Source organism: Rutilus rutilus (genome assembly GCF_951802725.1).
Source record: "Rutilus rutilus genome assembly, chromosome: 21".
Classification (NCBI taxonomy): domain Eukaryota; kingdom Metazoa; phylum Chordata; class Actinopteri; order Cypriniformes; family Leuciscidae; genus Rutilus; species Rutilus rutilus.
Window position 1 is genome coordinate 35,124,326 of NC_140226.1, and position 17,500 is coordinate 35,141,825.

Consider the following 17,500-nt stretch of genomic DNA (forward strand, 5'->3'; position numbering starts at 1 on the left):
ATGGTTAGTTGAGCAGCGTTCCATACAGCTGTGCTCTGTTAAGACTGTCTTTGCGACTGAGTCCCGTGTTTCCAGACTTTCGATGCCGTGGCGTGTTTTTCCGGAGATCCCTCTTGTAGTGCTGAGCGTCCCGACTCTGGTCGAGAGACTCGTTGGAGTTGCTGGGACTTCCGTCTGTGTAATCTCTCCGTAAAGCTCCTTCAGTCGTGCTCGGCTTGTCTTTGGAGAACCAGCTCGAGTCCTGACCTGAGCGGAACATCAAGCCGCTCTTTAAAGCGTTCAGGCTGATCTTCGGGTTCAGCGCAGGACTGGGTCCGGCTGACGCAGGGAACTGTGGAACTGGTGCGTGTGCTTGGAAAACGTGCTCTTCCTCCGGGAAGCTGTTGTAAAGCGGACCCAGTTTGATCTTAGCGGGACGGACTGCAAAGTTACGCTCTTGGAAACTGAAGGCTTCAGGACTGCAGAAGAAGGAGTTCACGTCTTCAACGCTCATCTGATGCCAGCTTCCCGTCGGGACGCTCCTATTCCCGCGGGAACTGTATCCGTGTGCCGGAGAACCTCCGTTCGGTGAGCCGTGAGAAACGTGTCTCGACTTAGGAAAACCTGGATGTTCCTTTCCAAACGTTGGGTTCTTGTGCTCATAGTCTCCGTCATGCCAGTCCGTGAACAGATTCTGCTGGGATGAGGACGATACGTGAGCCGGATCATCCAACGCTGTGCTAAAGCTGGAGTGCCGTATGGAAGCCGGAAGAGATCCGAAAGGAAAAGCGTCTTCGTGTAAAGAGAAACTATGAGGGAAACTCTGGTCTTCCGGGTTGCAGTCGGTGTGTCCTCGGATCCGGCGCTCGTGCCGACGCTCATCCGCGGGACAGTATAGCGCTGTGTCGCTGCAGGACAGGTCTGACGACTTATACGCTGCGCGCCGCTGAACTTTATCCGCGTTTGACGGAAACTCTTGAGGACTCTGGGAGCGTGTGACCGGACAGCTTCTCCCGGGCTCCGGTTTCTCCAGGAGTCGGCCGATGACGGCGGTGGGAACGGCATCTGAGCCGGAGTGACGGAGCGATATGCTCTGCTTCTCCATGTGGGAACTGACTCGCTCCTGCAGATCTGCGGGAAGCTGAAAACACACACAGAGACACCAATGAGAGAGACTTGAAGATGTGAGACCGTATGTAAAGACGTCACTCGCATCTGTTTTCTACAGAGCCCTTAAGGGACATGGTGATCGAAAATAGTTCAACATTTGCATTCTCTCGCAAAACATTTGCGGTCTCTTAGCGAACTATTGCTTTCTTTCGTAAAACTATTGCGTTCTCTCGTAAAACTGTTGTGTTCTTTCATAAAACTTTTTTTATATATATATAGTTTTTTTGGTGATTTTTGCCTTTTAATTGCCTATTATTGAGTGGACAGGAAGCGAGGTGGGTGAGAGACGGGGGACGGGATCGGGAAAGGTCCATGAGCCGGGACTCGAACTCGGGCCGCCCGAGCGCAACGGCGCTACATGTCGGCACACTGACCACGAGGCCATCGGCGCAGACCTTTCATAAAACTATTGCGTTCTTTCGTAAAACTATTGTGTTCTTTCATAAAACTATTTCTCTCTTTCTTAAAACTGCGTTCTCTCACAGAGCTATTGCGTTCTCTCGCAAAAGTGTTCTAGTTGAAGTGTTGAAGAGCACTGAATGAGAGCAGGCATCCGTGGATTCACACTGATTGTACGATCACATCTGAGATTTGATGAATCATATGAAGGATGATCTCTCTGTTCTCTCTCTGATGAACTTCATGAAGCGGTTCAGTAAACGGACTCTATCAGCAATAAAACAGCACATTTCTCTTCCTGTCAACATCAAAAGCAGAGAGAGTTTATATTCAAATGAAACCCATCGGGCCTCCAGGAGAAAGAGAGAGAAGAAATGAGTGTGTTTGAAACCTGTGACCGCAGAATGAAAGTGGAAAGGATTCGCTGCGCCTCTGACTTTCTCGAAGGTTGTGCTATTTTTAGGACCAGTTTTCCTCAGAAAAAGCTAATTTTTTGGCCCCCATGAGGAAAACAGCTTATAAAACGGGTTAGTGAGTGTGTGTGTGTGTGTACCTCAGACAGTCTGTGTACTCTGTAAGGAGATTTCCCACACTGGAGAAGTTGAGCCGCCAGATTACAGTCTTTCCTGTACAGATCCTGCAGAAAAACACAAACCAATCCTGCCATCAGACTTACATGATTTAATTCGGCAAATGATCATCCAATACACAACTCTCAGTTTATCAATATTAGACATTGATCATTTACTGACAAACACAGAAGACGAACGTCTTTACTCTTATCGGAAACACTTAAGTTTACAGTACAATTATTATCCAACTATTAACTAGTTGCTTATTATCATGCATATTACTAGGATATTGTCTGTTTATTAGTACTTATAAAGCACATATTAATGCCTAATTCTGCATGACTATATTCTACATTCCTTAATCACCAAATATCTAAACTTAACAACTACCTTACTAACTAATAAGCAGTAATTAGGACTTTATTGGTGCAAAAGTCATAGTTAATGGTTAGTTAAAAGTGAGAAATGGACCCTAAACTAAAGTCTGACCCTCATTTAATTCGAGCTGAATTCGGCTGTTTGTTTCGACGTGCTGATGTGATAAATGATTATAATCAACACACTGATGACCAACTAGACTAAATATAATCAGAAACTGATTTGCTTAAATTTATCACATCAAGAAAAGCTCTTATAGATTTAAAGGTTCTCTGTGTTCTAGCAGTTTAATCAGTTTTCAAACTCGCTGTTTTCAGTCTTTTCTAGTGTTTGATGATCCATTAGTCTATTGAACTCTTAGGGTTCTATTTGAAGGATCTGAGCTCATGGTGTAAAGTTCACTCAGGGCGTGTCCGAATCCACTTTTGTTAGTTTAACGATGAGAAAAATGGTCGGCGCTCTCAAATGGGGTTGTCTCTATTCTCTTAATGAGTAATGGGTGTGTTTTGGGCTTTACGTGAAATAAACCAAAGTGTGTGTTACGTACGTTATCCGCTCAGGTGTGTGTTACGTACGCTATCTGCTCAGGTGTGTGTTACGTTGTACGGTATCCGCTCAGGTGTGTGTTACATACGGTATCCGCTCAGGTGTGTGTTATGTCGTACGCTATCTGCTCAGGTGTGTTACGTACGTTATCCGCTCAGGTGTGTGTTACGTACGTTATCCGCTCAGGTGTGTGTTACGTACGTTATCCGCTCAGGTGTGTGTTACATACGGTATCCGCTCAGGTGTGTGTTACGTCGTTCGCTATCTGCTCAGGTGTGTGTTACGTCGTACGTTATCTGCTCAGGTGTGTGTTACGTACGTTATCCGCTCAGGTGTGTTACGTACGTTATCCGCTCAGGTGTGTGTTACATACGTTATCCACTCAGGTGTGTGTTACGTACGTTATCCGCTCAGGTGTGTGTTACATACGGTATCCGCTCAGGTGTGTGTTACGTCGTTCGTTATCTGCTCAGGTGTGTGTTACGTCGTACGTTATCTGCTCAAATGTGTGTTACGTACGTTATCCGCTCAGGTGTGTTACGTACGTTATCCGCTCAGGTGTGTGTTACATACGTTATCCGCTCAGGTGTGTTACGTACGTTATCTGCTCAAATGTGTGTTACGTACGTTATCCGCTCAGGTGTGTTACGTACGTTATCCGCTCAGGTGTGTGTTACATACGTTATCCGCTCAGGTGTGTGCTCAGGTGTGTGTTACATACGTTATCCGCTCAGGTGTGTGTTATGTACGTTATCCGGACAGGTGTGTGTTACGTACGTTATCTGCTCAGGTGTGTGTTACGTACGTTATCCGGTCAGGTGTGTGTTACGTACGTTATCCGCTCAGGTGTGTGTTACATACGGTATCCGCTCAGGTGTGTGTTACGTCGTACGTTATCTGCTCAGGTTTGTGTTACGTCGTACGTTATCCGCTCAGGTGTGTGTTACATACGGTATCCGCTCAGGTGTGTGTTACATACGGTATCCGCTCAGGTGTGTGTTACATACGGTATCCGCTCAGGTGTGTGTTACATACGGTATCCGCTCAGGTGTGTGTTACGTACGTTATCCGCTCAGGTGTGTGTTACATACGGTATCCGCTCAGGTGTGTGTTACGTCGTACGTTATCTGCTCAGGTTTGTGTTACGTCGTACGGTATCCGCTCTGGTGTGTGTTACGTCGTTCGTTATCTGCTCAGGTGTGTGTTACGTCGTACGTTATCCGCTCAGGTGTGTGTTACGTCGTACGGTATCCGCTCAGGTGTGTGTTACATACGGTATCCGCTCAGGTGTGTGTTACGTCGTTCGTTATCTGCTCAGGTTTGTGTTACGTCGTACGTTATCCGCTCAGGTGTGTGTTACGTCGTACGGTATCCGCTCTGGTGTGTGTTACGTCGTTCGTTATCTGCTCAGGTGTGTGTTACGTCGTACGGTATCCGCTCTGGTGTGTGTTACGTCGTTCGTTATCCGCTCAGGTGTGTGTTACGTCGTACGGTATCCGCTCAGGTGTGTGCTACATACGGTATCCGCTCAGGTGTGTGTTACGTCGTACGTTATCTGCTCAGGTTTGTGTTACGTCGTACGTTATCCGCTCAGGTGTGTGTTACGTCGTACGGTATCCGCTCTGGTGTGTGTTACGTCGTACGTTATCCGCTCAGGTGTGTGTTACGTCGTACGTTATCCGCTCAGGTGTGTGTTACGTCATACGGTATCCGCTCAGGTGTGTGTTATGTCGTACGCTATCCGCTCAGGTGTGTGTTACGTCGTACGTTATCCGCTCAGGTGTGTGTTACATCGTACGGTATCCACTCAGGTGTGTGTTACGTACGTTATCCGCTCAGGTGTGTGTTACGTACGTTATCCACTCAGGTGTGTGTTACGTCGTACGTTATCCGCTCAGGTGTGTGTTACATCGTACGGTATCCGCTCAGGTGTGTGTTACATCGTACGGTATCCACTCAGGTGTGTGTTACGTACGTTATCCGCTCAGGTGTGTGTTACATCGTACGTTATCCGCTCAGGTGTGTGTTACATCGTACGGTATCCACTCAGGTGTGTGTTACGTACGTTATCCGCTCAGGTGTGTGTTACGTACGTTATCCACTCAGGTGTGTGTTACGTACGTTATCCGCTCAGGTGTGTGTTACGTACGTTATCCACTCAGGTGTGTGTTACGTCGTACGTTATCCGCTCAGGTGTGTGTTACATCGTACGGTATCCGCTCAGGTGTGTGTTATGTACGTTATCCGCTCAGGTGTGTGTTACGTACGTTATCCGCTCAGGTGTGTGTTACGTACGTTATCCGCTCGCAGCTTCTGGATGGAGATCTGGGCCTCCATCAAGTGTTTCTTCAGCTCCACGATCTCTCGTCTCAGAGATCTCTTCTCCTCTTCATAACGCTGAGTCTGAAACACAGAACTGCTGTTAAACACGGAGTCTTTCATCAGCAGTTTTATTAACACGGAATATTCAATTCACATTTATTTGTATATTGCTTTTCACAATACACATCGTTTCGAAGCATCTTTACAGAAAATGCATGAGTCCATAATACAGTTTAGAGTGTTCTGTTTTCAGAGGTGACTAAGTTGTGTATTTCAGAAATGTACATATACAAAATCACAGTTAGAGAAAAAGGTATTAATTTAAACAATGTAATAATTTAATGAAGAAACAATGAGCTCACTGAAGTAATGAATATCAGACGTCATCATTGTTCAGTAGCCTATAGATCACAGAGCTCATGTTAAATCTGCGTATCAATTAGGTGAGTTTCAAAAGTCAGATTTCGAAGCATCTGTTTGTGTGTTTGAGTTTTGTTGAAACTTCAGATTTATTGAACAAAGCACGTGGAGCATCAGCAGAATTTGCATATGATTAATGTGTTTAATTCAGAGGGTTTATGTCTTCTCTGAGCTCGTTCTCTAAACACTCACTGTTACGTACTGCTCCGAGACACAAAGGTTGAGGATCCAAATGCAGTTTTATTTAAAGGGTTATACAGAATCGTAATCAAAATCCAGGCTAAGGTCATACACAGGCAGGCAATCCAACAAACAGACAAATCCAGAGGGTGAGGCAGAAACAGGAAAACCAGGACACGGGCAGAGATCAGGAACCAGGAACAACGACAACAAAGGAAATGCAGTGGAATAACGTACAAAACTTCGCAGGGAATGATGAGGTGAACCAGGGGTGAACTAAACAATATAATGAGACACAGGTGAATGTGATAATCAGGGATGATGAGTCCGGGCAGTGAATTATGGGAAATGTAGTTGTGAGTGAAATAATGATAGTCTGATGTAGAGTGCCCTCAGGTGGCTCTCAAGGGCACTCCAGCTGATGACCGTTACACTCACTGACAGGACAGACCGACTGCAGACTTTAGTCTGTGAAGATGCACTGATATAAACCAAAATTGTGTGTGTGTGTGTGTGTGTGTGTGTGTGTGTGTGTGTGTGTGTGTGTGTGTGTGTGTGTCTTGGGTTGAGTCTCAAGTCCCCCGTGAGCCAATTATTTATAAACTGAAAGGCTGAAAGTATCAGACGCTGATAGTTTCTCGAGGGTGAGTGTGTGTGTGTTTGTTGCTCAGACTGTGTTATCGAGGGTGAGTGTGTGTGTTTGTTGCTCAGACTGTGTTCTTGAGGGTGAGTGTGTGTGTTTGTTGCTCAGACTTTGTTCTTGAGGGTGAGTGTGTGTGTTTGTTGCTCAGACTGTGTTATCGAGGGTGAGTGTGTGTGTTTGTTGCTCAGACTGTGTTATCGAGGGTGAGTGTGTGTGTGTTTGTTGCTCAGACTGTGTTATCGAGGGTGAGTGTGTGTGTTTGTTGCTCAGACTGTGTTATCGAGGGTGAGTGTGTGTGTTTGTTGCTCAGACTGTGTTCTCGAGGGTGAGTGTGTGTGTTTGTTGCTCAGACTGTGTTATCGAGGGTGAGTGTGTGTGTTTGTTGCTCAGACTGTGTTCTTGAGGGTGAGTGTGTGTGTTTGTTGCTCAGACTGTGTTCTTGAGGGTGAGTGTGTGTGTTTGTTGTTCAGACTGTGTTATTGAGGGTGAGTGTGTGTGTTTGTTGCTCAGACTGTGTTATCGAGGGTGAGTGTGTGTGTTTGTTGCTCAGACTGTGTTATCGAGGGTGAGTGTGTGTGTTTGTTGCTCAGACTGTGTTATCGAGGGTGAGTGTGTGTGTTTGTTGCTCAGACTGTGTTCTTGAGGGTGAGTGTGTGTGTTTGTTGTTCAGACTGTGTTATTGAGGGTGAGTGTGTGTGTTTGTTGTTCAGACTGTGTTATTGAGGGTTAGTGTGGATATTCATAATATAGGCTCCTTCATTTTTGTTATCTGTAATTAGTAATATTCGTAATGCAGATGAAGGATGTGCAGCTCGAATTAAAGTTTCTATCAGTTGATTCTGTAGGGATTTCTCTCTCTCTCTCACACACACACACACACTCTCTCTCACTCTCAGTCTCCTCTCACTCTCTCACACTCTCTCACACTCACTCTCTCTCTCTCTCTCACAAACTCTCTCTCACTCACTCTCTTTCTCACTCTCACTCACTCACACTCTCTCTTTCTCTCTCTCTCTCGCTCTCTCTCTCTCGTCCCATCTGCCCTTCTGACCTTCATTTCCATCATTTGACCAATTTAAAATTACATTTCTATTCTGAGCCGGTCTCCTGTGTTCTGAAGATGGGATTTTCCACACGGAGAGCTGTGGCACTGCGGGAATCACTTCTGAAATCACATCCATCACAGTCTGAGCCGTGAACAGACATCAGCCTTTCTCTGTGTGTGTGTGTGTGTGTGTGTGTGTGTGTGTGTGTGTGTGTGTGTGTGTGTAAAACTGCATGTGAGGAACACATTTGCACATTTACTAAAACATTTGTAAGATTGCATTTAATAATATTTAAATAATATTCTTTATGAAAAGCAAATGACTGCAAACATTTAGTCTAGAACCACAATAAGCATCTCTGCACTTACGATTCCCTCCACATGAGGACAGGAGAGCTGTCAGTCAATACAGATATTTTGTTGTAAAAATAATGTTAATTTACTAGTTATTTGAAAAGTAATCTGATTACGTAACTCGTGTTATTTGTATGTGTTACCCCAACACTGGTCCGCAGTGTAATATTGTGTTGAATGAATGAGCAAATGAACTATCGTGGCCTGAAATGAGCAGCTCCTCTAATAATCTCTAAAGCTGGAACACAAAATCAGTCTTTTTTGCATCAAGTTAATGTTTAGATTCAGTAAATGGCTTGAAACTTTCATCAGATTTCAGATGAAACGCCTTCATCTCAGGAGCGTCTCTGATGGTGTAATTGCTTTGAGAGTGAGAATCCCGTGTGGTTATCGATCTCCTGCTGCTCGTCTGCCATTTATCTCCTTCATTTCTCCTGTTAAACTGAGCTCAAACACATCGAGCACATGTTGCTCACTGAGCAAGACATAGAGAGAACCTTTCCAGAACGTTCCCTGTTCCCGTCCATGGAGAGTTACTGGTTATGATAAAGTATCGTCATTCTTTGAGATGTAAACCAAGGCAATCAGAAATATGCAAGTTTTATTCGAACGATCAAGCGTTGATGAGACGACCAAAAAAATATTTAAGTCAATCGAGTGTTTGTCATTTGGGATTTTTTTAAAGTAATTTGGTTTTAAAGGTCATTTTCACAAGATGTAATATAAATCTACGGTGTCCCCAGAATGTGTCTGTGAAATTTCAGCTATAAATTTAATTTATTATAGCTTGTCAAATTTGCCCTTTTTTGTGTGTGAGCAAAAACACATGTGTGTCCCTTTAAATGCAAATGAGCTTTAGCTCCGCCTCCGTTCAGAAGAGGGCGGAGTCTTTACACGAGCTTCAGAAACTCCGGCAATAACAAAACAGGCCAATCTCACTCATCCAGAATCCCAGAATAACCAGTAGCGAGTGCAGCCTTACGGAGAGACTCAGGAAGAGTTTCTGAATGTTAGTGGAGACATTTGTGTAGTTGTTGTGGAGTTACATTGATCATCTCATCATCATGTTGAACTTCTCCACAAGTGTCCACAGTTCCTGAGGTCTTTATAAGACAGCGGTGACATGTTCTGGTCAATAGTGTTCAGTGCTCGTCTGTGCTCAACCACAGAACAGTTTCAGGCTTTGCTGGATCTTTATCATTGCGTTAGAACTGGTCTCTGTTGTCGCGTGTGAAACCAGATGTCGGCTGGTGTGTGTAAACGTGCAGATTAAGGGCCGGTAATATTATAATAAGATCCTCTTCATACGTCAGAAGGAGAGCGAAATCTGATCGGCTTATTTTTAGACATGCTTGCAGAGAAAGGCTCACCAAAACACAGTCACTGGGTTTCACTTTTCATGTTTTCTGGGTTTCAGAAGCACTGGGACCCGATTATAGCACTTTTTAGATTTTCATGATTTGTCCCCTTTAAATGAATCAGATCAGGATCTCTTACCGTTCTGTGTAGTTTCTCCTCCATGTCCTGGTTTATTCTCTGTAGTGCCACATAGCTGCTCTGAATCCTGCAGGAGAGATGATGAAGATGAAGATGAAGTCAGACACACTCTGTGCCACTATAGTGGGAGTTATTACAGTTATTTTTCTCCAGGCCTTGAGCTTTAATATTTGGTCAAATTAAGACTCATGCTCTTGTGTGTTTCTGGGCAGAGATCATTCGGACTCGCTGGTAGTTTCAGATCATTATGTGTGTCGACTGTAAATGTCACTATTTACTTCTGGAGAGGTTTCAGATCAGCTCGTTCGTTCAGTGAGCGCCTTCATGTTGTGTCTCTGACCTGCACAGTTTCTCAGTGAACTTGTCCAGCTCCTCCTGCGCTCGCCGAAGCTCCGTCTCCAGAAACTGACGCGTCGACTTGAACTCGCTCTCCAGCAGATGCAGTTTGTGTGTGGAGACGCTGAGACGCCTGCGCAGATCCTCCTTCTGCTCCTGCGCTGAGCTGCACACACACACACACACACACACACACACACACACACACAGAGAGAGAGTCAGATAATCAGACAGACAGATCTCTGTCATTTGTGCTCATTCATTTCCAGTGTCGAGGTCACACATTACAAGTATCTTGAGTTATGTAATCAGATTACTTTTTCAAGTAACTGACAAAGTAATGCATTACTTTTAAGGGTATTTTTCTGACAACTTATACTTAAAACTGAGAAGTTTTTTCTTTGAGTTTTCCGCGTACAGACGACACCATTGTCAAAATGATCCGCATTCACACGTATCCGCGCAAACGACTAAAAACGCTGTATTCTGCAGCCAGGCCAGTAGATGGCGATAGACTGAACACGTAATGCGCATGTGCCTGAAGTCATCGGTTTCAGTGATTCGTGTTTTTGCTGTTTACTCAGAGACAGTTTTCAAACTTGCAAATTGAAACCCTTTTTAAAAGTATGCGTGTTCCAGGCACCCTAAACGCCGCTGTCGTGTAAATGAACGGCCAAAACACATAAAAAGTTTTAATTTTTTAGTTGAAAAACGTTAGTTAGTTACTTTTTTACATAAGTTACTTTGTTCTCCCATTTATTGACCGTCCGCACGTTGAGGGGGATCGGGAGTACGTGCAGAGGCGCTGTGTGTAAACACTAAATGTGAGCAGGCATTACTAATATCACTTGCACAAAAACCGATTCACTAGCAACAAAATCAATAAAAACACTGAAATGCAAATTCAAAATATTATGCAAACCAAAAAAAAAATACACAAAATATACTTTGTCAAGTCAAGTCAAGTCACCTTCATTTATATAGCGCTTTTACAATAGAGATTCTTTCAAAGCAGCTTTACAGAGATAATAGTAAAACAACGCAAGATCTAGAAGAAAGTCATTGTCCAGCTAAACTACGTTTTTAAGTAAGTATAGTCAAATCATTGGTTATTGAAGCCGCTTACACAACACCGTTTTCAACTGAAAACAGAAAACTTTTAATGTGTGTAAGTGCACGTTTTTGAGAACAAGTTTTGAAAGCGTTATCATCTCCGTATGAACTTCAAAAACGTGAATCTGTGAAAGCGGTGACGGCGTGCACGTGTGTATTACGTGTTTAGTCTATAGGCACGTGTGTTTGAATGCGTGTGTGTGTGGGTGCGGAGTCTTTCTTTACAGTGACATCACCGATTACTTGTGTGGCATGAATAATACAGCGTTTTTAGACGTTTCCGCTGATCCGTGTGAACTCGAGGCAATTATGTATTTAATCTCACTTTATTAACCCATGTCTTTGCTTCTGACCTTCAGCTGTCCAGTTCAACCAGACTAATAAACAAACATGACATTCATTTTTTGTTTTTATTGCTGAAGAGTGTTGAACTTTCTTCTCCTGCGTCCTGTTCTTCTGTACTTGACAATATCAGCACAGTTGAAAGTACAAAAATATATAACTTTATTTGTAGCCCAGATGAGAAAAAGTAACGCAAAAGTAACGTAACGCACTGTTCATTTCAGTGGTTCTCGACCAGCGTTTACTAGTCAAAAGTTTGGAATAATTACGATTTTATTGTGATGTTTCTGAAAGAGTCTCTTCTGCTCACCAGGGATGCGTTTATTTGATCAAAAAAACTGTAATGTAAATCATCTGTTCTCTATGTGAATATATAGTAAAGTGTAATTTATTCCTGTGATCAAAGCTGAATTTTCAGCATCATTACTCCAGTCTTCAGTGTCACATGATCCTACACAAATCACTCTGATACGCTGTTATACGGCAGTGCTAACCTTAACCTGTGTTCTGCTGAACCGGCTGTAGTTCACCTGTGATTAACCAGTTCATCGGTGTCTCCTGAGCCGTCTTAAACCCTGGAGTCCAGGCTCATTCTGCCTCGGTCTGGCCCTGCTGTCCTCAGTCCTCTGAACTCTTTTATAGTTCAATAACTTTATGTTTGACTGGCAGTCTTTGTGTCCTTTATGTTGCTTCCCTAGAGCCGTAATGGGGGCTCGTCCGGGATTGCTGGAAAAAAGCTTCTTTTTTTTACTTTGATACTTTGGGACTGTGCCTTTTTAATTCCCTTTGATTGAGATCTTTTGGTGAATGTAGTTGTTGGAGAATGTTTTAATATATGCATGAGTTTCCCTGGTTATGTATAGGGTGAGAGTTCCAGCTGGGTTGAATATTCAATCCTTTCATCGGTTCACTCGTTTGATATTTTTCCTTTTTTATTTTCAAGGTTATCCTGGGTGGAGAGAGACTTGTTCTCTGTCGGGGGGAGCATTGATTATATGGCCTTCAGTTGCAGAGTTTTTGCTTTTAAAGTCGCCTCGTGCCCGGTCAGGAGATGTATAGGAGTTAGGGAACGTGTCGGTCCTCCTCAGGAGATAGGAGTTAGGGAACATGCCCGGTCAGGAGATATATAGGAGTTAGGGAACGTGCCCGGTCAGGAGATGTATGGCGAGTTAGGGAACATGCCCGGTCAGGAGATGTATAGGAGTTAGGGAACGTGTCGGTCCTCCTCAGGAGATAGGAGTTAGGGAACGTGCCCGGTCAGGAGATATATAGGAGTTAGGGAACATGCCCGGTCAGGAGATGTATAGGAGTTAGGGAACGTGTCGGTCCTCCTCAGATAGATAGGAGTTAGGAATAAGTTAAGCATTTTTCAACCTTTTTTTATATACGTTATACAAGATTCAACTCATTCTTTAAGTCAGTTTAATGTAATTTAAGTTGAAATGACTTAAACATCCAAGTTGATTGTACTTAAAAAATTTAAGGCAGCAAATTAGTTTTTTTTACAGTGTAGTAAAAAGGGAATATTTGGGTTAATAAATAACAAACTTGATGAATAAGTTAGGTGAGTTAAACTTTTCTGTGTTTATCTGGTCCATGATCCTGACTTCAGTGTGTTAGCAGCTTCAGTGTGGACTTCAGACTAATGCCTGGGTTTTGTCCTTAGATGTTTATGATTACTGACCAGTTGCATTAGAAAGTATTTGCTTGTCTGGGTTTGTAGTCTGTTGTGTTTCTAGTTCTACTTCTGTGTTTTAAAAGAGAGCATTTTTTGTTGCTTATTGTCATCTTTGTGTATAGTGGACCTGTTGTGTCGGCTGCACGTTTGTGTGCGGAACAGTGGAAGGTATAAGCTACTCTTTTAATGTTTTGTGCTGTTTATTGTCAGCATTTGCTGCTCAAGAAACATTTCTGATGATTATCAGTGTTGAAAACTGTTCTTCTGCTTCATATTTCTGGTGGAAACCACGATACACTACCTTCCAGAAGTTTGGGGTTTGAGAAATCAATACTTTTATTAATCAAAAACACATTAAACTGATCAAAAGTGACAGTAAAGACATTTATAATGTTACAAAAGATTATATTTCAAATAAATGCTGTTCTTTTGAACTTTCTATTCATCAAAGAATCCACAGTTTCCACAATATTCTGAACTGTTCAACACTGATAATAATCATAAATGTTTCTTGATCATCAAATCCTCATATTAGAGTGATTTGTGAAGGATCATGTGACACTGAAGACTGGAGTAATGATGCTGAACATTCAGCTTTGATCACAGGAATAAATTACACTTTACTGTATATTCACATAGAGAACAGCTGATTTACATTATAATAATATTTCACTGTTTTACTGTATTTTTGATCAAATAAATTCAGCTTTGATCACAGGAGTAAATGACATAAAGTACCTCAAGCTCACACAGCAAACACAGTCTAAGTTCAAAAGCACTGAACATGATTTATTCATGCACTTGTGGAATATCCATAAGCCTGAGATATTATTATACTTTAAAGACTCTGAAAATCATAAAATGAAAGAGAAATAATAATGATTGATCCGTGTCACATGACTGCTTGCTTCATCTGATTTCAAACCAGTTATATCACATTCATCTGTATGCGAAAGTAAAAGCTAAAACAAAACTATAACGTTTGGTATTACTAGAAAAATTATTGTTCTGTTTTACCAAAGTATTTAACTTTAGTAATTAACTTTAACCCTGTTAACATTCGGTCAAGGTTCTCTCAAAGTTATCCGGTCTTTATAAATGTCCTCTAAACGCACAAAAACATTATTTATAGGCTATATCTTTCATTAAGCGTTTTTTATTTTATTTTAATGTTTTAGTTGGACGTGTGTCGCTTCTTGTTTCAGAACATTCAAAAGTAATGTTCCCATAATGTTTGAAGTACGATACGATGAAACGTTCCCTTAACGTTCACATAACCAAGAAAAAAACATGTTTTTGGCAATATTAGCAAAATGTTCTTAGATTTATTATTCATTTATCTGGGAGATATGAGCCCCTGTGCCTTTAAGGTTCACTGTGGCGATACGGATCAGGAAGTGATGTCACTGATGTGTGTCTAACTGGATTAGAGAGATCGATCATAACGGGATCAGATGATGATGATGGAGATGACATTCAGATGAAGAGTCTGATGATGGATTCAGTCTCTCTCTTCCCTCTTACCTTCTCTTCTGATGTTTACCACCATTTCTTACTGCAGTTTTCCCCATATAAACCTTTTTCATGTTTTTCTTAGTGTGTTTGTGAGTGTTTCCTGCAGAATCACAAACACACACACACACACACACACACACACGGGCGGATGGACAAACGAGTCAAAAAGATTCAGCACATAATTATGCAGTATCACAACAACACACGAGACACACACAAGAGACACACACAGACACACACACACACACACACACACACACACACACACACACGAGAGACACACACAGACACACACACAAACACACACACACACACACACACACACACATGAGACACACACGAGAGACACACGAGAGACACTCACAGACACACACAGACACACACGAGACACACACAGACACAAACAGACACACACGAGAGACACACACACACATATATGAGAGACACACACGAGAGACACACAGACACACGAGAGACACACACAGACACACACGAGAGACACACACAGACACACACGAGACACACAGACACAAACAGACACACACACACACATACATGAGAGACACACACAGACACACACGAGAGACACACACAGAGACACACAGACACACACGAGAGACACACACAGACACACACGAGAGACACACACAGACACAAACAGACACACAAGACACACACACACATACATGAGAGACACACACAGACACACACGAGAGACACACACAGACACACACGAGAGACACACACAGAGACACACAGACACACACGAGAGACACAAACAGAGACACACAGACACACACGAGAGACACACACAGAGACACACAGACACACACGAGAGACACACAGACACACACAGACACACACAGACACACACGAGAGACACACAGACACACACAGACACACACGAGACACACACAGACACAAACAGACACACAAGACACACACACACATACATGAGAGACACACACAGACACACACGAGAGACACACACAGAGACACACAGACACACACGAGAGACACACAGACACACACAGACACACACAGACACACACGAGAGACACACAGACACACACAGACACACACAGACACACACGAGACACACACAGACACAAACAGACACACAAGACACACACACACATACATGAGAGACACACACAGACACACACGAGAGACACACACGACAGACACACACAGACACACTCGAGAGACACACACAGACACACACGAGAGACACACACGAGAGACACACACAGACACACACGAGAGACACACACAGACACACACGAGAGACACACACGAGAGACACACACGAGAGACACACACGAGAGACACACACATACACACACGAGAGACACACACAGACACACACGAGAGACACACACAGACACACACAGAGACACACACAGACACACACGAGAGACACACACAGACACACACAGACACACACAGAGACACACACAGACACACACGAGAGACACACACAGAGACACACACAGACACACACGAGAGACACACAGACACACACGAGAGACACACACAGACACACACAGACACACACAGAGACACACACAGACACACACGAGAGACACACACGAGAGACACACACAGACACACACCAGCTGTTTAACTAAACCGGAGGATTGCATTACAGAACTATAGTGAGTGTTAATATTTGTGTTTAAAACCATTCGCTTCACAACAGCAAACAGAGAGAACAGCTCAAGATCCGCCGTAACCATTAAAACCATAAAATACATTTTTGTTCCTTGAAATAAAATAAAATAAAATGTTAAAAAAAACTTTTCGTGAAATCTCGAGTGAAGCTTGTCAGCAGAAGCTCTGGCAGCTTTACAGAGACAAAACAACCATCTGTCACATGACTACTGAGACACCACACACACACACACAGTGACTAACACACTCAATAACACACTCACACAGACACACTCACTAACACACACATACTCACGCGCACATGAGTGTCTCATGGTTCTTCAGTTGAATAACTCTAAAGGAATATATCCTGCAGAATGTGTGTATATCAGGATCTGTGTGTGTTTGCTCCAGTCGGACAGTGTTTGTGTATCGCTGCTTCACACTGGAGCTCTGCTGTTTCTTCTCATTCTTCACACGTCAGAGAAACTGAGTTTCTGGAGCTTCATCATGACAGTTCTGTGCAGCAGGAATATCAAATGCGTTTCTAGTGCAGAGAAACACCAGAGAGACGACAGAACTGTCTGATTCACTCCACAGACGTCAGTGGTGTGTGTGTGTGTGTGTGTGTGTGTGTGTGTGTGTGTGTGTGTGTGTGTGTCCGACTGGCAGATATTTGTTCAGTCTGAGAAAATCATCAGGAATGAAACACAAGATCTGCTTTCATTCCATGGATTCAAATATTTGTTTGTGTGATTCTGTCATAGTTCAACACTGCTGAACCGCTGCTGTTAATCCGGAGCCCAAAGGAGACGCTCTTTTATCAGTGATGAATCTCTTTAAATCTCATCTTTTTTTGTCATACTGTGCATGAAGCGGATTATCAAAAAAAGTAAAAATGTAGGGCGGGGCTTGGTTTCATGCGCTGAGTGTTGATTGGGTGTTGAGATGTGGGCGTGGCACTCAAAAATGGCTCTGGATCTGAATGTGAGATTGCAGTGTATTGTGGGAAAGGGGCAGAGTGTAAACACACTGAATGACTGCAGAAGACCAGCATACGTCACTAGAGAGAAGTTTGTCTTTTCACAGGAAGACCCAGTTATGACATTTTGATTAAATATTACAAGATAAAAAAATTAAAAAATCATATGCATGGATGATTAGTTTATAATATGCATGAGGAGATCTGCAGCTCTGATTTACAGTCTCAGGTCTATTTCTCTCCTTGCAGTCGCTGAGCTGCACGAACCATCAGGTGTTTCTGAAGAAAAACATCCTGAAAACCTCCTCAGAATCAACTGAAGCCCCACGGATTTCTGTTGCACTGGATCAGCATCTGAAATGTGAGTGTGTGTGTG

The 17,500-nt window shown here is 43.1% G+C and overlaps 1 protein-coding gene across 1 annotated transcript in view; it reads right to left on the minus strand.

The window, feature by feature from the left end:
* begain (brain-enriched guanylate kinase-associated) overlaps nt 1-17,500 on the minus strand; it is a 24,206-nt gene that overhangs the window by 907 nt on the left and 5,799 nt on the right. Inside the window, exons 3-7 of the mRNA XM_084392593.1 lie at nt 9,846-10,007; nt 9,506-9,572; nt 5,340-5,447; nt 2,102-2,185; nt 1-1,120 (exon numbers count right to left, since the gene is read on the minus strand). The exon at nt 1-1,120 is cut by the window's left edge and continues 907 nt beyond it. Of these exons, the coding sequence (XP_084248719.1) occupies nt 5-1,120; nt 2,102-2,185; nt 5,340-5,447; nt 9,506-9,572; nt 9,846-10,007 (1,537 nt within the window). The 3' untranslated portion in view covers nt 1-4. The remainder of the gene's footprint in view (nt 1,121-2,101; nt 2,186-5,339; nt 5,448-9,505; nt 9,573-9,845; nt 10,008-17,500) is intronic.